The 22,253-nt window shown below is 41.7% G+C and overlaps 1 protein-coding gene across 3 annotated transcripts in view; it reads left to right on the top strand.

Annotated features, from left to right (window-relative positions):
- The window catches only part of TEK (TEK receptor tyrosine kinase), a 106,625-nt gene that overhangs the window by 52,689 nt on the left and 31,683 nt on the right, over nt 1-22,253 (top strand). For all 3 annotated transcript variants that reach the window (XM_058695187.1, XM_058695186.1, XM_058695185.1), the window contains exons 3-10: nt 3,087-3,197; nt 4,070-4,222; nt 7,817-7,948; nt 8,269-8,409; nt 9,392-9,520; nt 12,966-13,117; nt 14,728-14,872; nt 20,770-20,931. In XM_058695187.1, the coding sequence (XP_058551170.1) occupies nt 3,087-3,197; nt 4,070-4,222; nt 7,817-7,948; nt 8,269-8,409; nt 9,392-9,520; nt 12,966-13,117; nt 14,728-14,872; nt 20,770-20,931 (1,125 nt within the window). The remainder of the gene's footprint in view (nt 1-3,086; nt 3,198-4,069; nt 4,223-7,816; nt 7,949-8,268; nt 8,410-9,391; nt 9,521-12,965; nt 13,118-14,727; nt 14,873-20,769; nt 20,932-22,253) is intronic.

Here is a 22,253-nt window from a genome sequence, read left to right as displayed (position 1 = left end):
ATGTCCATCCTGCACAGCTCAGCACGGCAGTGTTGCTGTTGGTTTATATTTGGGCAGGATACTGGCCTCTTCTAAGTACCCACAGGTTTGGCATCCATTATTTAATATTCCTAACAACCTTTCAAAGTAAATACTTTTGGGGCGCCTGGGTGGGTGGCTCAGTCGGTTAAGTGTCCAACTTCGGCTCAGGTCATGATCTTGTGGTTCACAAGTTCGAGCCCCGTGTGGGGCTCTGTGCTGACAGCTCTGAGCCTGGAGCCTGCTTCGGATTCTGTGTCTCCATCTCTCTCTGCCCTTCCCCTGTTTGCACCCTGTCTCTCTCTCTCTCAAAAGTGGATAAACATTAAAAAATAAACAAAGTAAATACTTCTACTTCCAAATTACAGACAAGTAAGCAGAGATGTTCACAGGTTAAGTAACTCATTCAAAGAGGTCTAATAACTGGCAGAGGGTGGCCTCAAGCTCGGGACTGTCCTCTTCCAGAGCTCATGGTGCCCTTTGATCTATACCATTCTCCCTCTAAGGTTGCCCCATGTCACCGTGTCATTGCCTGCACCAAAGGCATTTATGTGGGTGTCCTGGCAGGGCATCAGGCCTGGGTCAGCAGGCACAGAGGAGAATGGGCAGCTGAACCAAAAGCTGAGACCTTCTGAGTATAGTTCAAGGCATCTTCTGCCCTCACAGGGTAGCTCTCCAAGCCCATGGTGTGCATAGTACTGAATCAGCCTCTCTCAAGCCACCTGTCTGAAAGCCACAGAAGCGGCAGGAAGGAAGGCTGATTCACCCGGTGGTCCTCAGCAGGCTTGGTCCTAGGCTGAAACTCCATAGCTCTCCAAACCTTAGGGTACAAGGTGTTTTGCTATTGATTTCTAATTTAGGTGCCTCCTGGTCAGAGAATTTGTTCTATAGGATATTGTGTCTTTTTATTTATAGAGATGTGCTTTGTGGCTTAATAAGGGAGGCAATATGCCTGAACGTACGCTCACATAGCTGGGTATGGGGATCCATGAATAGCCAACAGATCTTTAATTGTGTTATTCAGATTTTTTTTTTTTTTTTTGTCCTTAGTAATTTTTGGTCTGTTTGTTGAATCGGCTTCTAAAGGTTTCTACTATGCTTGTGGATTTGTCAGTTTCTTTCATTCTGTCAGTTTCTGTTTCATGGATTTTGAAGCACTGTTGTTATAGATGCTTATACAAGTTCAGGATTGCTCTTTCATTTTTTTAGAAGTTTATTTATTTATTTTGAGAGAGAGAGGGAGAGAGAGAGCATCCCAAGCAGGCTCTGTGCTGTCAGCGTGGAGCCCGACTTGGGGCTTGATCCTACAAACCATGAGATCATGACCTGAGCTGAAATAAGAGTAAGACATTGAATTGACTGAGCTACCCGGGTGCCTCCCATTTTTCAGTCATTATGTAAAGATCATATTTATCCCTAAAATTTTGTTTTGCCTTGAAAGTAAATGATGTTTTTCTGATATAAATATTGCAATACCAGCTTCTTTCAAATAGTGTAAGTCTGGTGTCTATTTTTCTCACCCTTATTCTCAATTTTATGTGTCATTACATTTAATGTGTAGCTCATGAAAAAAATAGATATTTTAATTCATTCTGAGATTCTCTGGCTTTTGATGTATATTTGGCATAATCTATATTTTCTTTATGCTGTGATTTTTATTTGGACTTATTCCTCTCCTTTTAGGTCTTTTTATTTCCATTTTCTCCTGCTCTCCATGTTTAGGAAAGTTATAGATTATTTTTATTTATTTACTTTTTATTTTAAAGTGAGAGAGAGAGAGATTGTACAAGCCAGGGAGAGGGGCAGAGGGAGAAAGAGAATCTTAAGCAGGTTCCACACTCAGTGTGGAGCCCCACATGGAGCTCAATCCCACAACCCTGGAATCGTGACCTGAGCCAAAATCAAGAGTCAGACACTCAACCAACTGAGCCAGGCAAGTGCCCCAGAAAGTTATATATTCTGATTATCTTCTCCTAGTGGTGATCCTTAAATTTTAAAAATTGGCTTAACTTGTATGTCAGTTATAGCTCAATAAAGCTGAAAAATTTTTAAATTGGCTTACCTTAATAGAGACTAAAATTAATCACACCTCCATTCTTGTAATTGTGGCTCTCTGTAGATTATGGTGTAAATTAAGGAAATTCAGAAACTGTTGTGGCTGGAAGAATGTTAGAACATGTAATTCACACATCTTGTCCAACAAACCAAGAGACTCGGGCACTGTTATGTTCTAAGGCTGACACAAAGACAGATGTTTCCAAAATGGTTTTATAAGCCAAATGTGCAGTAGCTTCCCCAGTGTCCTTCCAGTACTGCCCAGTCCCATAACTGTGTCAGTATATATGTGTGTGTGTGTGTGTGTGTGTGTGTGTGTGTGTGTATTTAATTATATATTTATATAGTAATGTATATCTAATTATATATTTATAATTATGTAACAAACATATAATTATATATATATGTATGTGTATGTGTGTGTATACTGGGTCCCATCATTGCCTTAGTGTTCAATATTCCATTATTTACACCATTAGTAATAAGTCCAGCATGATGCTAATTCCATTTGAGAAATGCTTAGGGCATTCTAAAGCAATTAGAATTATCTGGATCCCCACAACGGAAAAGGACCACCACCCAGAAGGGACAAGTCATTTGGCAAACGTTTAACCATTTCTATTCCTCTCCACTCTGAGAAAACTTGGTAGGGATTGGAGAAGGATGGCTGATTCATCGTTTTAGTTTATGGTTAATCTCAGGTCTTAGTTTGATAACACATATTAATCAGCATAAAGTCCTTTTCTCCCCCAATAGTTGTATGGGAGAAAATGTGTATATGTAGGTGGTGTGTACATTCTTACAGTTTTACAGAGAAAATGACTGTTCCTTTCATCCTATTCTTCAAAACCTTAATGAAGTTTGAAACCCATTAGCTGTCATTGTCTTTTAGATCCTACACTTGAGCTGACTCCTGGCAAACGCTCGCCCTCATCTTCTGAATTCGTAGTTCAGTTGCTCCTGGAGAAAGTGTGTCCCCTCATCTCACTTGTTTGTTTTCTCTCTTTTAAAAGCTTCCTTCCTACCAGCTACTTTAACCATGACTGTGGACAGGGGAGATAATGTGAACATATCTTTCAAAAAGGTGTTGATTAGAGAAGAAGATGCAGTGATTTACAAAAATGGTGAGTATGTGTTTTGTTTCCTTCCAGCACCATGATGTGAGACATCAGATAACGCAAAACATGTTGTTGGATCATTACCCTGGTGCAGTCTGGTGGGCAGATGTTTGAAGTAAAGCGCTATGATGCAAGCCCATTGAATTTTATTAAAGAAGCTCTAATAGGCAGTGTGGTTGGTTGCTTCATCAAGCAAAGTACAGATTCATATATGTATATGAATGTACGTACATTTTGTATTTATGAATGTGTAATACGGAATTGTGAATGTACAATAAAACCCCATCATGATGTGATGAGTGAGGTCCCAAGTCCAGCCATGTAAAATGTGAGGTTGTTTGATTGCGAGGTTAAGGAGATGACCAGGCTGAGACTGGGAAGCCAACTGGCAGTGGTTCTGGGAGTCCAACTGTGCTGTACAAATCTGTCCAGGTCCAACTATGGGTTTGGCACCACCTGGTGGCAGTTGCCGGACCCAGGTGAAATATTGATGGGGACTATTCTGAGTCCTATGGATGGATGGGACTTCCAGATTGGTGTAGTGATTCTGGGTATCTCCTGGTTACTTGGTTAGTTGGCAGGGGTACCTTTGCCCGTTCATCTCTCCCTGCAGAAGATAAGCACTTTAGCTTTACCTCTGTCTTCGTATGTTTGGTGGTAGATTGCATAGACTAAACTGCCTGCTCTCTCACCGTACCTTTCTCACTTTTTGGTAGAGCATTGAATAGCTCAGCCTTTTCATTCTTCTCCTACATCCACTATGCTAGAGCACATTTTCTGTATCCAGTCAGGGAGAGCTGACGAAATGGAGAGGCCAGATGGGGAGACAGGAGTGTCTGCGTGTGACCCACTGTTCTCCACCTTTCTCCCTTCACCAGGTTCCTTCATCCACTCAGTGCCCCGGCACGAAGTACCTGATATTTTAGAAGTGCATCTGCCTCATGCTCAGCCCCAGGATGCTGGAGTGTACTCAGCCAGGTACATAGGAGGAAACCTCTTCACCTCGGCCTTCACCAGGCTGATAGTCCGGAGTAAGTGATTGAGAGGCCACAGTCTGTAATGATTTGGTTGTTAGGATTTTTAGTTACAAGTAACAGAAGCTGACTCTGGCTACTTAAGCAAAAACCAGGGATTGGTTGAAAGTATATTAAGGACTCTTAAAAATTGGTGGAACAGCTGACAAGCAAGTTTCCAGAAAAGATAGGCCCCAGGGAGGATCTGGGGCCCAGCATTGGTGGTGGCAGATGGACTCTCTCTCTAGAATGCTACTCTTAGCCTAACTGTGTTTCAGCAATGTTTCTTTTACTTCCAAAGTTTGAATTCCCAGGGTAAAGAATCAGACTGGCCTAACATATGCTAGATGTCTACTGGCCTAGACCAATGAGCTATAGTCAAGTGCAGAATCACATACCACAGTGCGGGCCCTAGGACCTCCCACTTGAATAGCAGCATCATTCCATAGGAAGGGGGAATCACAGTGAATTGGGCAGTCTCCCTGAAAGGTATCTGCTACGTGGGGAGGAATTGGGTCTTCTAGGTAGGTCTAATATGTAAACATTAAGTCTCCTATAAATCCCACACTTTACAGATCATGTAACACTCAAATGGGATTTCTGTTTTCATGTTTGAAAAATGTGCATGAAGTAAAACTAGTAAAAGCTCCCCCACCCTCTTACAACTACCAAAGTGGGGAGTAACCATCCACCATTAGTTTTTATAAGAGATTGATTTATAGAGAGAAAAACTTGCCTTGAATTTTCCCGGCTCTGCCAAGCCTTCATGCTCTTAAATACCCAGACCTAAGTATTTGGGCCACTCTGTCATTCTAATGATCGGAATCTCTAACTCATCAACAGTTTTGCTTTTGCTTTGCATTATATTCATTTATTCATTCGTTTGTTCAACAAATGTGTATTGATCATAACTCTGTGTCCAGCATTGTGTTGGTATGAAAATACAAGGATAATAAGATGAATCCCTGTCACCTCGGAATGGTAGTAGAAGTATGAAAAGTGTGGTTCATCTGGTTTGGTCAAGTGAAATCTCCTTTTATCCCACTGCTCTCATGGAGAGTCCAAATGGCAAAAGCACAGTTTATCTTCATTTCATTTAGATGTACCAGCAGTACTCAGAGTCTGAAGTATGTAGGCACATTTTCTAGCAATATCAGAAACATCAGATGTTGACCTATGGTAAAAGACTTAGCTTTCTTTTTCTTATGTTTTTAAAATTTATTTATTCTGAGAGAGAGAGTGAACGTGCAAGTGGGGGAGGGGCAGAGAGAGAGAGAGAGAGAGAAGGGGGGGTGGGCGGGCAGAATTCCAAGCAGGCTCCGTGCTTGTCAGTGCAGAGCCCAACCTGAGACTTGATCACAAACCTCAAAATCATGACCTGAGCCGAAAACCAGGAGTCGGATGCTTAATCAACTGAGTCACCCAGGTGCCCCTAACATTTTTTTTTAATGTGAAAACAAACATAACTTAATGTAGACTAGAATTTGAAACTCACCTGATTTTTAAAGATAAAGTGAAAGATTTCAAACACATTTTGATCTCTAGCTTATACCTTGAGGTTGCTAGGAACACATGTTCATTCCTTTGCTGTTTTTAGGAGTATTTTGGTGGAAGTATTTGAGAAGCATGGCTAATATCTAAAATCGTTCTAAGAAAGTTTGAATTAGGCTACAACCCATCCCATTTAAGAGTATTTTTCCCCAGTATGATTTATTTGATATTTTAAGAAATGATGTACAGGGGCGCCTCAGTTGGTTGAGCGTCCAACCTCAGCTCAGGTCATGATCTCACACTCCATGAGTTTGAGTCCTGTGTTGGGCTCTGTGCTCACAGCTCGGAGCCTGGAGCCTGCTTCGGATTCTGTGTCTTCCTCTCTCTCTGCCCCTCCCCTGCTCATGCTCTGTCTCTCTCTGTCTCAAAAATAAATGAAGACATGAAAAAAAATTAAAAAAAAAGAAAAGAAAAGAAATGAGGTATAGCCAAAGGCATTTGTCCATTTCTCATAACTGTAGGGTGTCTCTCTAGGACGAATTGAAACCTAGGAATAATCGGTGCATAAAGACTTCGTGTTAAAAATCACACTGGTTTTATCTATAGGATTTCTCTCCAATATAAATTCTCTCTCTGATAAAAGATCTCTCACAACCATTGAGTTTATAGGATTTCTCTCTGTATGCATGAGTATTTGGTTTCCTGAAATATAATACCTCAGAGTGTTTGAAGAAAATCATAGAAGCCTGATTGCTCATCAACAACATCTATGATTGCATAGAAGCATGTTGCTCATCAACAAACTCTACCTGGCTTCTTCATCCCCAAGAGGTCACCCCAAGTCTTTCCCCAATCTTTATTCTTTCACCCTTGCCAGGATTAGGGGAGAAGCTGGGACAGGTCTATAGAGAAGTATATAGTTAGAGACATAGTTTCATATAAGAGGAAGCCCACTATCATCTCCATAGGCTGCCATCATTAGTTTTCAACATGTGCAGATAACGTGTGGTCTGGCTCTCAAGAAATCACTAATCGTGCAGAAGTATTTTTCCCTTTATATATTAAGGCATGTAAATATTAGCTTTTAGACATTTTGTAGCTTTATCTGTTAAGTGGAAGTCTGTAAGAAAGGGTCTGGGTAGACAGTCTTCCTGCTTATTTCAGAGAAAATACTGATAACCAGGAGTTCTTGCCAAAGCAGTTATAAAGTTACATCAGCTGTAGGCACAGGTCCAAGCTTACCACTGTGAGACTAATATTCAGGGACAAAGACACTAGTTGCTTTCAGATGAGAAATTAAATTCCTGACCACAAAGGATCATCCAAATCCCCGTGAGTTTTTTCCCTTACATCAGAAGGTGTCCTTGGATATAATTAACCACCGAAAATCACCTGGTGCGATTTTCCATGAAAAAGAATCTAGAAGCATTTTACCATTCTTGTATTTTGGGTTCTGTGTGTCTTGCTTCACTTCTTGTATGTTCTTGAAAAACTAGGTGAATGCTACTAGCTTCTGCTTGCTTTTTTAGCTGACTCTTTGCTCTACGTACTTTAGACCGGAGATTTTCACACTCTGGCATGCATTCTCTGGAGGACTTGGTAAACATGGTTGCTAGACCACCTCCAGGGTTCTCATTCATTAGGTCATGGATGGGGAGTATGTTTGAGGTTGGCATCTCCAGCAGATTTCCAGGTACTGGAGAAGCTGTTGGTCAGGAATCACACTTTGAAAACCATTGCTCTATCTCTAACCATTCCTGCAGCTCTTGAACACGCCAGGCTTTCCTCCCCTATCTCGCTTTTGCTCAGAACACACTCTGCAGCCTGTCTTGTTTGCTAATTACATGGTCCTGCAGATTCAACTCACACACACCTCCTCTGGGAAGCCTTCCTGTGTATCCTCTTCCATCCCCAAGACAGGATTAGATACTCCTTGTCTTTATTTCGATCCTTATTTCCTGTTTCCATGTCTGTTTTTCACATAAGACCATTAACTTTTAGAGAGCAAAGATTATCTTCATTTACCAGTGTCCACTAAAATGACTGACGGGTCGTGGGTGCCCAGTAAATGTTTGCTGAGTTAATGTGCTCTACTCACCAGAGCCTTGTTTTCCTTGAAAGGATGTGAAGCTCAGAAGTGGGGACCTGAATGCAACCGCATCTGCACTGTTTGTATGAACAACGGTATCTGCCATGAGGATACAGGAGAATGCATTTGCCCACCTGGGTTTATGGGGAGGACATGTGAGAAGGGTAAGTCAAGAGTACTTGCTGAGTAAGTTATAGTTTTCAAAAGCCGTCATTGCTGGATTTAGAATTCGAACCCTGGACACAATTGGGAACAGAAACTAAATGGCTTGTGTTAGGCCATATGGTAACTTGGTGTGAATTGGAAAAAGGTATCCTTTCCTAGAGGTGCTTGATTGCCGGCCACTGAAAAGCTGTCCATGCCACAGCTGAGATTGGCTTATTTTCCATATCCACAAGTCTAGGAGAGACCCTTTAAAAGAAGACTCCTACATTCCAAGGGGTTGACTGTTTGACTGTGAGTCCTCTTTTTCTTCCCCTCCAAGCTTGCGAACTGCACACATTTGGCAGAACTTGTAAAGAAAGGTGTAGTGGACCGGAGGGATGCAAGTCGTATGTGTTTTGTCTCCCAGACCCCTACGGGTGTTCCTGTGCCACAGGGTGGCAGGGTCTGCAGTGCAATGAAGGTACGTACCAGTCACACCCCTGAACAGAGAAAGTTCTAGCAGGTATACCAAGGAGGTCCAGCTTGCTGGAAATAATAGTGTGGGATATACCCGGGCTGTCCAGTCAGCGGCCCAATGCTGGGCTACAGGGTTTTGAATCACGGATGTTTTCATCTGAAGTTAATTATGTTTTCATAATTAAGACTCTGGACTTTATAGAATGTACTTCTCATGCATACCACCTGGGGTTCTTATTGAAACACAGGTGCTGATTCCATAGGCCTGGACTGGCACCTGGGCATCTCTGTTTCTAACAAGCTCCCAGATGGTGCTCATGCTGTTGGTTTTCAGACCACACTTGGAGTTGGAAGGCCATAGAGGATTTGTTTTTTCAGTGGGATATAAATATCAGGACTCTTAGGCCCGATCCAGACAGGATTTGGGATATGAACATAGAGGAAGATCTTTTCTTCTGTGGACCTTACTTAGGCAGTACTAACTTCACCTACTCAAAGAGTCCCTCTGCCCTTTCTAAAATATACCTTCCTGTTCAGTGAGACTGAGTGGTATGTGTTTCACAACTTTCAAGTACAGTTTCACACGTCCTGTGATACAGTAGCTTGCCACAAACACGCAGTCAAGGTTGCCAGACCCTCTCTCATGAATGCTAATGTGGCGAATTCACCATAGCTCCAAGGGTTGTCAGTATTTACCTCACAAAATCAGTTGCTTCCACATCTGCCATATTGAGAACTATGATGGAGTCCTGGTGATTTAGTAACAATGTTCTGGGGCAGAGCAGTTCAGTAGAAATAGAAGCAAGCCACATATGTAACTGATAACTTTCTAGTAGTCCTCTTTAAAAAAAGTTAAAAGTAACAGTGGATATAATTTTTAGGATTTTATCTCACCCGATAAATAGCTTAGACAAAACTAGCCACCCACAGCCTTAGTTTTCTCCCTTCCCCCGTGTTAACGGTGGTTCTGGTGTCTTTGTCTGCAGCGTGCCAGCCTGGTTATTATGGGCCAGACTGTAAGCTTACATGCAGGTGCAGCCACGGGGAGACGTGTGATCGGTTCCAAGGATGTCTCTGCTCTCCAGAACGCCAAGGGCTCCAGTGTGAGAAAGAAGGTAAAGCAAGGTAACACTGTAGTTCGGGCCATGTTCAGCATGTCTGAGCTGAGCTTTGCTGGTTATAATTCTTGCCCCAGCAGCCCACATTACTCAAGCCACTTCTATTTCCATCCAGAAGGTGGGAAGAATATATCCCGAGTCCTAAAGGACACCATTCTAGTTCTCTTATGCATGCCCTCATCGTGGCCTTTGTTTCTCCTTCCACTAGGAGTAAACCATAGGCACTTTGTGGCACATTCAATGATGACTGGCTAGCTGAGGGCTCTGCCTACCTCTTGTCCCTTCTCTGGGACCAGTCTTTTCCCTGGATATGCACAACAGGGAAGAACTGCTTTGGAGGGATTTGGACACAGGCTATTTTTGAAAAGCAAGATACAAAAAAGAAGGAAAAACAAAAAGATTACCCTCAAGATGAAATTTTAATAATTCTAGTTCAGAAATTACCCTAGAGCAAAACCTGACCCACAGACCAACTCCAGCCTGCTCTTTTTTTTTTTTTTAATGTTTATTTATTTATTTTGAGATATATATAGAGAGAACCAGCGGGGAAGGGGCAGAGAGAGAGAGCGGGGGTCAGAGGATCCGAAGCACATTCTGTGCTGACAGCAGAGAGCTCGATGTGGGGCTTGAACTCATGAATTGTGTGATCATGACCTAAGCCAAAGTCAGCTGCTTAACCAACTGAACCACCCAGGTGCCCCCCAATCCACAATTTTTACAGCTTTATTGAAGCAGAATTTTTATACCATGAAGTTCATCCCTTTTAAATGTACAGTTCAATAATTTTTTTGGTATATTTAGGGTTGTGCAACCATCACCATAATCTAATTTTAGAATGTTTCTGCCATACCAAAAGAAATCTTGTACCTACTGGCTGTAACTCCCATTTTCTGCTCCTCCCAGCCCCTGGCAACCATTAATTTACTTTGTTTCTGTAGATGTACTTATTTTTGACATTTCATAAACTGTAAGTGGAATTATAGATTATGTGGACTTTTGTGGCTGGCTTTGTTCATTGACTATACTATTTTGAGGTTTAATTGTATTGTAGCATATATCAGTGCTTCATTCCTTTTTATTTCCCTACCATCTGTTGTTATAAAGAAAATTTTACTGGAACACAGCCATGCTGGTTCCTTTAGAACATATAATGTATGGCTGCTTTCACACCACAGCAGAGTTGAGTAGTTAGTTACTAGAGAACTTTTAGCTCGCAAAGCCGAAAATATGTACTGTCTAGTCCTGTACAGAAAATGTTTGCCAACTCCTGCCCTAGAATATACTTTTTAAAATTAAAAGAAGCATATTTTTGCATATTTTCAAAATATTAATATTAATAGTATTAATACTAAATAATATTATTATTTACAAATAATAAACACATAGCACCTTTTCAATCCTATAAATGTCACTGTTACAGAAAAAAATCTACACTCAGAACAGCAAAACTGAGAGCTTCACAGCTTTTTCTCTGTTCGTTTTTAGAATCAGAACAGATATGGGAGGAAAATACCAACGACTGTTTTCCCAAAGGCTTTGGCTGAGCTTTACATGTTCACTTCTTTCCGCCATGTTCGGACTCTACTGCAGAGTAGGAACCTGGGAGAGTCTAGGAAGGGAGGGAAAGGTCTTGGGGCTGCCGGAGGATCATGTTGAAAATAGGCAACTGAGAAGATGAAGGATCTGGATTTTCAATTTTATACCTGCTTTTCTGTTCTAAGTCTGATGTTGCAAGAGGCGTGAGAACCTCAGGCCCAGACCCTGCCCCCCTGGCTTTCAGAGAGCAGTCTCCTTCCCCCCAGTTTTGCTCTTCCTCCCCCTGCACCTCTGACAGCAGGAAACACAAGGCAACGATGAAGGAAAGACTTCACTGGATTAAAAGTATGGAAGCACTTTTGGGACACCTGGGTGGCTCAGTCGGTTAAACATCTGACTCTTGGTTTCGGCTCAGGTCATGATCTCACGGTTCTCAAGGTTGAGCCCTGCATTGGGCTCCAGTCTGACAGTGTGGAGCTTGCTTGGGATTCTCTCTTTCCCTCTCTGTCAGCCCCTCCCCAACTCGCTCTCTCTGTCTCTCTCTCAAAATAAATACACTTTATAAAAAATTAAAATTAAAAAAAATATCAAAGCACTTTTTAAAATTCCTACTCGAGTACCTTCTGATGCTGAAAAATCTGGTAGATTCTTTCTTTTTAAATTTTTTTTTTAATATTTATTTTTTGAGAGAGAGAGAGACAAAGACAGAGAGAGCGCATGAGCATGGGGGAGGGGCAGAGAGAGAGGGAGACACAGAATCTGAAGCAGGCTCCACGCTCTGAGCTGTTAGCACAGAGCCCGATGCAGGGCTCGAACCCACACACCGTGAGATCATGACCTGAGCTGAAGTCAGCCATTTAACTGACTGAGCCACACAGGTGCCCCCAAAATCTGGTAGATTCTAATCATAATCCCTTCAAGTCTACAGATATATCAAGGAATTACCTCTGCTGTTATTAGACTTCTTTCCCTCCTGCTCCATACCCTTTCCTCATCATAATCTGGGCCCGAGAAACAAGATATCAATATAAAATATCAACATTGTGTTTACTGTGGCCTCCCCCTGCCCCTCCATAAAACAGCATGTAAGTCACTGCCGCTCTGGGGGCACTTACATCATCCACATTCCTCACTAAGTGATGGACTGCTTTCTGCCTTATTTCATGTTTACTTACGAAGGGTCTGAGGTTGTCAAATACCTTATGATTGAGAATAAAATTGTTCTATTTCAGGATTATCCATTCTACTACATAGATATTCAGCAAGGAGTCATGATACCCTTGTTGCTACCAGAGACCTTTACTTTCAGTATTGGCAGCAACACTTTTGATTGGCTGTTGCCTAGAAACCAATCTGGGGCAGTTGTAGTCTACTTCGGGCATGTAAATGTGAATGTTTTTAATAGCCTGCTACTTGGAGATTCCCAATCAATGAGACATGTCTTGTATATCAGAACGGAGGATCAGCAAATAGGTGGGGTCATTGGCTGAGTCAATGAGAACCTAGTTTTGGGTTTTTTTTTTTTCTTTGCTTTTGTTTTTGTTAACATTTTCTTAAAAAGTAAAAGGAGCTGAAAAGTAAGGCCAGGGGGATGTGGCCATGATAATCATTTTAATATAGAGACTGTCCATCCCAGATCCATGGAGGAGAGCAGGGCATTATGGCAGAGTGTGGACTCTGGATTCATACAGATCTGAGCTTGATTCTGGACTCAGAGCCTCAGTCTCCTCATCTGTAAAATGGGGACTACAAGAGCATACCCCCTAAAAGTGTATTATGTGATGATAAAATGATATAACATTTGCAGAGTTCTTACCTGGGGTGTAACTTGCTAAATGGTAGCTGCTTGTATTACTCTTGCTGCTGTGTTAAAGATTAGATGCCACATGCTGTTTTCTTCATGCAGGCATGCCAAGGATGGTCCCAAAGATAGAGGATTTGCCGGATCACATAGAAGTAAACAGTGGTAAATTTAATCCCATCTGCAAGGCGTCTGGTTGGCCACTGCCTGCTAATGAAGAAATGACTCTCGTGAAGCCAGATGGAACAGTGCTCCATGTAAGAGTCATTCTTAACCTGTCTCCTGACACCACTAGATGCTTTCTATGCAGTAATCCCCTCACTAAAGGCTAGATTCCACACAAGGCTTGTGTCCTCCTAAGCCAGTGTACTGTTAGCTTTGACAAAATGCCATGTCTCTGGGGAGGTAGAGCAGATTCAACACAGCCTGGTCAGAGCTATGGTGCAGGGTTGGAAATAGACCACCACAGTCTATCCACCAAGGCTGGCACTCATCCTGCAGAACTTTCCAACTGTGTGTGTTGAGAAGTATGTATCAGCCTGTGCAAGACTCGGCCCCCCGAACTATCCCCATGTTCTAACTTCTCCTATCAGGAAGAATGAGGTGGTCTTGTGGCCACCAAAGTGTGTGGTAAGGTAGGTATGGCCCCATGAATCAGCAGGAGATTCACGTGTTACCCCCCAGTGCTATCAGGAAATGGTGCTTTGATGACTGGTCTACTTCTACAATGCTTTTGGGAGCAAAAATTAGCAGAGTGTAAAAGAGGGGAGTTCAGCACAGTCCTTTTGACTCTAGATGAATCTGCTCCCACGTTTCCTGTTCAGAAACCGTGATCCATGGAATCCCTTGGATCTGAGGACATTCCTTGGCCCTCCTACTACTTCACTCTGTCCTTGCTGGTGCTCAGCTCTGGTTAGTGTGCTGTCATAGCAGTTCTTCTCTGCTGGAAAGGACTAAACAACTTCTCCAATATGTTTGCCTTTTTTCTCCCAACAATCCCAAATGCAGCACAGACAGGACTTCCCCAAATTTCTCTGTGTCACAAGTGATGAGAAAGTTGATGTATTTTCTTATCCAAAGATTTTGAAATGGTTACCTTTTTTTCTCTCAAAGATGATTGAACATCACCTTGACAATAGGGTAGATGCGAGTGACCTCTTGAGGGCAGGATAGGTAGAAAATGTGCCATTACTGGTGTCTACACATCAGATGTTCTTGATTCCACTCAAAGAATTCATTGGGTAGTGAAACAAACTGACAGCTTCTTAAAATCTTGTTGGCCTTTTCACGAGTTATTGGAAGTAAGAGCTACCATCTAGTGAGGGTCAACCATACTGTATACAACATGTTGCTAAACATTACCTGTTCCCTTTTTGTAGAAGTGGAAATTGGCTGGGTGAAGTTGAGTAATTAAGAAATTGGTGAAAAGTGGCAGAGCAGGGATGTGACTTGAGGTTCATTTGTCCTCAGAGCCCTGATTTTTCCCACAACACCACACTTGACAGCTCCTCAATCATTTTAGGAAGCCATTTTGTCCTCTCACCAGCCATCTCCGTATTAAACCGGGAAGGAACAAATGTTACCAGAAGCTGTTTAAAATAATTAGATTCCTAGCTTGTAAGTGTTTACCCCACACTCCCAAACATACAAACACAACAGCAGGATCTGAGAGGGCATCTATCCAATATAAACTTTCAGGGCTACTACAATAGCTTTGGAAATAAGCCAATGATTATACTAGCATTGCATTTGGTTTCTTAATCTCTCCTAGAAAACTTCTTATCAAACAATGAGGTGGGGTCAGTGTTATGGACCTTTTGTGTGTTTTGCCTCCCTAGAAGCTTTTATTTGTATTCATCCCTTCCAGCCAAAAGACTTCAACCATACGGGTCATCTGTCAGTGGCCACATTCACCATCCACCGGGTCCTCCCCCCTGACTCAGGGGTCTGGGTCTGCAGTGTGAACACAGTGGCTGGGATGGTGGAAAAGCCTTTCAACATTTCTGTTAAAGGTAAGCTCTGTTTTATAGAAGTAGAGCTTGTATCCTTTATGTATCATTGGGTGCTGCTCCAAGATAGAAATGTTATCTGAGCACTAAGATGACGTTAGGATATTTTCCAGGATAGGAAATCTTAACAACTTTTTATATGCATGAAAATGGAAGGGAGGAATTAAGTATACAACCTGTGGAGTCACACAGCCCTGGGTTTAATTTTTGTCCCTAGTAGCCAGACACCTGTCTATAGCCCTGAGCAATTGAATTTAACCTCTGTGAGCCTATCTTTATTTGAAAATAAAGCTTAGTTTATCTATCTCTCAGGGTTACTGTGAAAATTTGTTAAATATGTAAAAACACTTGGAGTTGTGTCTGGAACAACATGTCTTATAGTGTTAATATTTCATGAAAAGTTTGACTTCATTCTATTCATTATTGCACAGGATAATTTGGCAAATACTTTGAGGCTTACTCATTTATTATGAAATCCAGACTATACTATATAATGAACATGAATGATTTCTCTCACATATTCAGCATTGTGAGTATTCTTCCTGCTCTGAATTAGTATTCAAAATTCAAATTAATCTAAGTGGGTGTATGTACATTCTTGGCTTGAGCGGAAGAAGCAACGTGGAGGTAAATCCAAGTTAGCTTGGCTGGTATACATGGATACCACAAGGAATTTTAAATGTCAGCTTCATTTTATTAAAACGTGTTTTAAAAACGTTTATTCATTTTTGAGAGAGAGAGAGACAGAGCATGAGTGGGGGGAGGGGCAGAGGGTGAGGGAGACACAGAATCTGAAGCAGACTCCAGGCTCCGAGCTGTCAGCACAGAGCCCGATGCAGGGCTCGAACTAACAAACCACGAGATCATGACCTGAGACGAAGTCGGATGCTTATCTGACTGAGCCACCCAGGTGCCCCAGTATTTTTTTTTTTAAATGTTTATTTTTTATTAAAAAAATTTTTTTTAAATGTTGATTTATTTTTGACAGAGAGAGAGAGACAGAGCATGAGTGGGGGAGGGTCAGAGAGAGGGAGACACAGAATCTGAAACAGGCTCCAGGCTCTGAGCTGTCAGCACAGAGCCCGACACAGGGCTCGAACTCACAAACCTGAGCCCATGACCTGAGCCAAAGTCGGATGCTTAAATACCTGGGCCATCCAGGCGTCCCTAAATTTGTCAGTTTCTTATGAACTCATTTAGACAAAAACAGCAAACAGCTCTCTGATATGTGTTGTACAAAGAAAAGGCACCAAGCTAAGTGCCTCACATACCTCATCTTATTTAATTTTTATAAGAACTTTGGGTGATAGATGTTGTTATGACCACTTCACCAGTCAGAAAACAAATTCAGAGGGGTTAGTTAACTTGTGTAAGGTAGCGTATCTCTTAAGAAGTAAATCTGAGTTTTGAACCTGGGTCTCCTGACTCCAAATACTCCACCATCGTTTCTAGACCATTTTATTTTCTGAGTCTGTTGTGTTAAAGATTAAGAAGCAAGATAACCAACGCTGACTTGTATTTGACCCATTTTGCTACTTGATTAGGAATCTTTGGGCTATCCCAGAGCTAATCCCCATAAGTGAAATAAATGTAAATGCCCAGAACCTAATCTTTTTTTGAAAGACCAATAACAACATTAGCCTGAATACAGCCTTATACATTTGGATTCTGTACCCTGAGGATCCGTGTAAAATGCCAAAGAATCTTTAATATTTTTTGGGTTACTGGAAAAAAGCCCTGATCTGTTTTATTCAGTAGAACATTCACACGATCAAAATAATTTCTTATATCTTGCGTGTTCTTGAAAGGAAGGAAATGATATACAGACAAGACAAATTACCTTATTTTTAAGCTTGTTGGAATGTTTGCTGCCCATGGAAAATAAATAAGTCAAAAATAAACCATGTTGCTAAGATTCAGAAGAGTCAGTAGTTCTCATTTTTGTTTTTTGGTGGAAGTCACAGCACACAGCATCAGTGCATAGAAGCATCTGTTTTACTAGGTTACCGATGCCTCTTCATGTCATAATTACTGATATCCATAAAATGGAAATAGCCATTAGGTAATTTAATCAGTGTCTTTAATCATAGTTTATACATAAAAAAAAAAAAGATGCAAGGCTTTTTGCTACCAGAATACAAGTTGGTACAACCACTTTGGAAAACTGAAAATATATACTAATCACATACCTATGACCTGGCATTTCTCCTAGATACATGCTCAAAAGAAGTGAGGGTGTATGTTCAAAAAGGCATCTTCAGTAATGTTCAGAGCAGTTTTATTCATAATAGCCCCAAATTGAAATTAACGTAAACATCAATCAACATCATAAAGGATACATAAATTGTAGTATATTCATATACAACGGTTTGCCAGGGTTGCTGTACAAAGTTCCACAGACTAGGTGGCTTAAACAATGGAAATTTGTTTTCTCAAGTGCTGGAGGCCAGGTGAGTGATTAAGGTTTCAGCAGAGCTGATTTTTCTCCTAAGGCCTCACTCCTTGGCTTATGAATGGCTCTCTTTTCCCTGTATTTTTCATATGGTCTTCCCTTTGTGTGTGTCCTGATTTAATCTTCTAAAAAGGACGATGGTTATATGGGATTAGGAACAGACCTAATGCCATTTTAACTTAATGACCTCTTTAAAGACCCTATCTTCAAATATATTCCAAGGTACTAGGGGTTAAGAATTCAGTGTAGGATCTGTTTAAGTACATAACAGATATGCATACACATATGCATACACATAATAATTGTGTTTGGGGGAACACAATTCAGCTCATAACATCCTCCAATGCAATATTAAATAGCAAAAAAATTAATTCCTGCAACAATACATAGACATAATATTGAGCAACGAAAATATATGCTTTATGATTCCATTTATATAAAGCTAAAAAACAGACAAACCTAATAGATAATGACAGAAGCCAGGAAAATAATTCCCTATTGACAGGGCAGGGGCACAAGAGTTCCCTTTCGGGGGGCGAGGAGGCGCTGGAAATGTACTGTGTTTCAGTCTGGGTCATGGTTACATGGGTGTGTACCCAGGTAAAGTCCCTTGAGCTAAACACACTTAAGATTTTTGCACTTTACATTATGCATATCTCAATAAAAGTTATTAAATTTTTTTAATGGTTATTTTTGAGACAGAGAGAGACAGAGCATGAGCAGGGGAGGGTCAGAGAGAGGGAGACACAGAATCTGAAGCAGGCTCCAGGCTCCGAGCTGTCAGCACAGAGCCCAATGCGGGGCTCTAACTCACGGACTGTGAGATGTCCTGAGCCGAAGTCAAATGCTTAACCTACTGAGCCACCCAGGCGTTCCTCCATAAAAATTATTAAAAGACAAAAAATAAAATGATAAATTACTAAGAGGAAGCTTTGGGGCAGTTTGTTTCATGCTTGTAAAAGTATCCCTTTTATAAGATACTGGTATTAATAGCTATAATAAAATAAGCATTCGATGGTTTAAGCAAATAGGTGGTCTTATTTGATCATACAAGGGAAGCATGACTTAATGAATGAATTTACTCACAGCAGTGCCCTCTTCTCAGAAACTGCCCTAACTAAAAACACTGGCAGAATCTGAAAGATTCTACATACCTAGCATACATTCTTGGGGAGGAAAAAAACAGGTGTGCATTTTTAAGAAGGATAGGTTAGTGGAGCTACAGAACTCACTAGAAATTCAATTGACAAACATTACACAGCACCTGGTAAACTTCCATGGTCTTTGTCCTTTCGGGGTTTAGAGTCCAGTGCAGTGTTTTACAACCTTTTTATCATTATCACTTCACCAAGGAGCCCCTTTAGAAATTTATTCCCAAACTCTCCTCCCAACACCATAAAATGTTAGTATCATGAATGTACTGCATATCTGTTTATGAACTTAGGCTCTTTCGAGGGCCACAAACCATTGTATTATCTGAGGCTTTTCCAATCATGCAAGAACCAATTTTAACCACCTTGGGGTTGCTATTTCACCCCATTGAGAATACTTGGTCTTTGAGATGGGGAGATTATTCTGGATGGTCTGGGTGGACCTACTGTAATCACATGAGTCCTTAAAAGCAGAGAATTTTTCTTAGTTATAGTCAGAGATATCACAATGGAAAAAAGAGTTGAGGAGACATGATATTGTTGTCTTTGAAGATGGAGAAAGGAGCCACGAGTCAAGGAATGTAGGTGGTTTCTAGAAGTTGGAAAGAACAAGGAAACAGAGTCTCCCCTAGAGCTCCCTTACTGCCATGCTAACACCTTGATCCTAGTCCAGTGAGACCCATGTCTGACTTCTGACCTCCAGAACTATAAGAATAAATTTGCATTGCTCTAAGCTTGAGAGAGAGAGAGAGAGAGAGAGAGAGAGACCATGCATAGTCTAATAGGGAAGACCAATGTCAAATGATCACACAAAATCTCTAAGAATAATAAATTCTGAAAATTGCAACAAAGGAAAAGTGTAAGTTGTGTGAAGGTGTATGACACACAAGCCTAACTGGGGTTTGGGGATGGCCCCTGTGAAGAAGTCACATCAGAGCTGATTGCTGAATGATGAGTTAAGAGGTACCAGAGAGTAGTGGGAGGTCTGGAGCACTGCTGGCAGAACAACATGTACAAAGAACCTGAGACAGAAGGGAGCTTGGTACACTGTCAGTTGGATGAACTGAAAGGTCAATGGCACTGGAGGGTACTGGGTGAGGGCAAGAGGAGGCAGGGGCTCAATTGTGCAAGGCCTGGCAGGTCATGGTATGAATCTTAGATTTTACTCTAGACATGATGGGGATCCATAGTTAGGTCTTGAGCAGGGAAGTGAGCATATTTTTTTTTTTTTTAATTTTTTTTTTTTCAACGTTTATTTTATTTTTTGGGACAGAGAGAGACAGAGCATGAACGGGGGAGGGACAGAGAGAGAGGGAGACACAGAATCGGAAACAGGCTCCAGGCTCTGAGCCATCAGCCCAGAGCCTGACGCGGGGCTCGAACTCACAGACCGTGAGATCGTGACCTGGCTGAAGTCGGACGCTTAACCGACTGCGCCACCCAGGCGCCCCAAAAGTGAGCATATTTTAAGGAGTACTTTGTGGATAATGGTTTGGAGGGGCAAGAGGAAAGCCAGGAGACCACACCCCTGGCAAATGCATTGAATCTGAACAGAGAACTCTAAGGGTGATATGGCAAATGTGGGGGAGTTCTCCGGCCTTGAGACCTCAACCACCAGCCTAGTGCCAGGTTATTGACTTCATTGTGAGAAAGAATTCAAGAAGGAGTCAAAGTGGAGCAGAAGACGCTTATTGCAAAGCACAAGTACACACTGAAAGGGGATGGGTGGGGTGCAGGTACAGTCAGATACAGGATCTGAGTCGCTTGGGTGGAGGTAGGGTTCTGCTTTTTTATGGGTAGTCATAACTAGGGGATGGTATGTTCTTGTAGGGTTGTGGGAATAGGCGGGGACTTCTAAAAACTCTGCATATTATTACGCATTCTCCATGTCAGCTACTATATGCAGGCGCAGTCTGATTTTTCTCTTGTGGCTTCTCCACAGTCAAGAGGTACTAGGAGTACTCTAGCGCCCCCAGTGCAGGAGTCATTCTTGGCAATTTGGAGGCTAACTGGGTCTGTGTACACGTGTGCTTGAGCCTGAGCAACAATAGGATTCTTATGGCCGTGAGAAACCACAGAGCTATCACAGGGGTTACTCAGATGTCACATTCCGTCAGGTCTCAGACTCAGTTCCCTGTCTTTTGTTCCTCCTGCGGTTACCCAGTGTTTCCCTATTGCACCTGCGTCAAGAGGGTTTTGTTGGAAATGTAAGGGCACTCTTCCTCTACCTCCACCAAAAAATGATAATCAAGCTCCAAAGTGTTCAGGACTAATCTGATTGTTGAAATTTTCTTTAGTTCTTCCAAAGCCCCTGAATGCCCCAAACGTGATTGACACTGGACATAATTTTGCTGTCATCAACATCAGCTCTGAGCCTTACTTTGGGGATGGACCAATCAAATCCAAGAAGCTCCTATACAAACCTGTTAATCATTATGAGGCTTGGCGGCATATTCAAGGTAAGGTGTGAACAGGAAAGACTCCAGCTAAAAAAGTGGCAGGGGTAGAAAAAAAAATTCCTCAAATACAGAAATCCTCTCTCCCACTCCCATTCCTCTGCCCCTGGGTAGTGGCTATACCAGAGGGTTCCACTTGAGAGTATTCAGGACAGAGGGCATGGGTCCTGAGTTCTTGGGCTAACTTTCTGGAAATTGTGTGTCCAGCGTTATTATTTATATCAGTATGTCTTTCCCACACTTCTCTGGCTCATCAATCCTCTGTTTAGCTACTCTATCTGGCTGGGTCATGGTGGAAGATACATGCTTATGCCATGAATACGGTAATAGGAAAGTCCAGGGCCTGCTGGAAAGGCAGAGAGACTATAAAATCTGAGGGGTGATTGTTGCTGATGTGTTGAGTTGTTCATTCTTTTTCTCTTTTGAGACTTGCCCTGTCCTGCAGGCTCCCAACACACAGAGATTTTGAAAGGAATTTGGACCTGAAAAGTTTGGGCTGTGGCAGACTAAACTGGGGTTGGGGGTGCGGTATGTGGACAAAGAGTTGCCCCTCCCCCAACTCCCTGAAGGAAAAAAAATCCCAAAATGTGATAAAATTCCGTCAACAGTTCACGGAAACAGTTACATTTATTTTGAAACACAAATTGCAGTTCTTTTTGTTCCCTGATGTGGAAATCACAGGTTGTTTTTTTTTTTTTAAAGCTGAACATTGTCAACTGGCTATGGTAGCACCAACTTGTTAGAGCTCTCACTACCACACTTGTCGACAACAGGCATCCTTTAGTATCATTATGCCTGTCAGTTCCTAAAAAGGGCCCTCCACATACTCTCTGTAGGTAATTGACGAAGTTTCAAGAAGGAGAACAAAAGGAGGTTTGAGCTTAATGCTAGCTGGCCTATGTTAAATTAAGTCATGGCATTGTTACTGAGCGCTTCATTCTATTCTAGACTCAGCCGAAATTCAGAATCCCAGTGACATAAGGTTGATTTGCTATGTTGCTGTTTACGATATCAATGGCTAGGTCTTATTAAAAATCAGCTTTTTTTTTTTTTTTTTCAATATGGTGGTACTAGTCCGTCATCACTTTCTACAAGTGGACATTCACAAAGTGTTCTAAGAACTCTTATACACAGCCCAATTCTTTTTTCTTACCAACTGGGAGTTTATCCTACAATAAGGCAATAGTTTGCAATAGCTGTGGAGGACAGAGGCTGGCTAAAGCTAATAGCTAAACATGCATAAACTATTTGTTTATGGGCTCTGTTTTCAAGTACTTCAGAGCCCTTCCTGTGCAAGTAGTGTAACTATTACAAATCTGTTATCC

Source organism: Neofelis nebulosa, chromosome 12, assembly GCF_028018385.1.
Source record: "Neofelis nebulosa isolate mNeoNeb1 chromosome 12, mNeoNeb1.pri, whole genome shotgun sequence".
Classification (NCBI taxonomy): Eukaryota; Metazoa; Chordata; class Mammalia; order Carnivora; family Felidae; genus Neofelis; species Neofelis nebulosa.
Note: the sequence above shows the minus strand (reverse complement) of the source record. Positions and strands in the feature narration are given on the sequence as shown.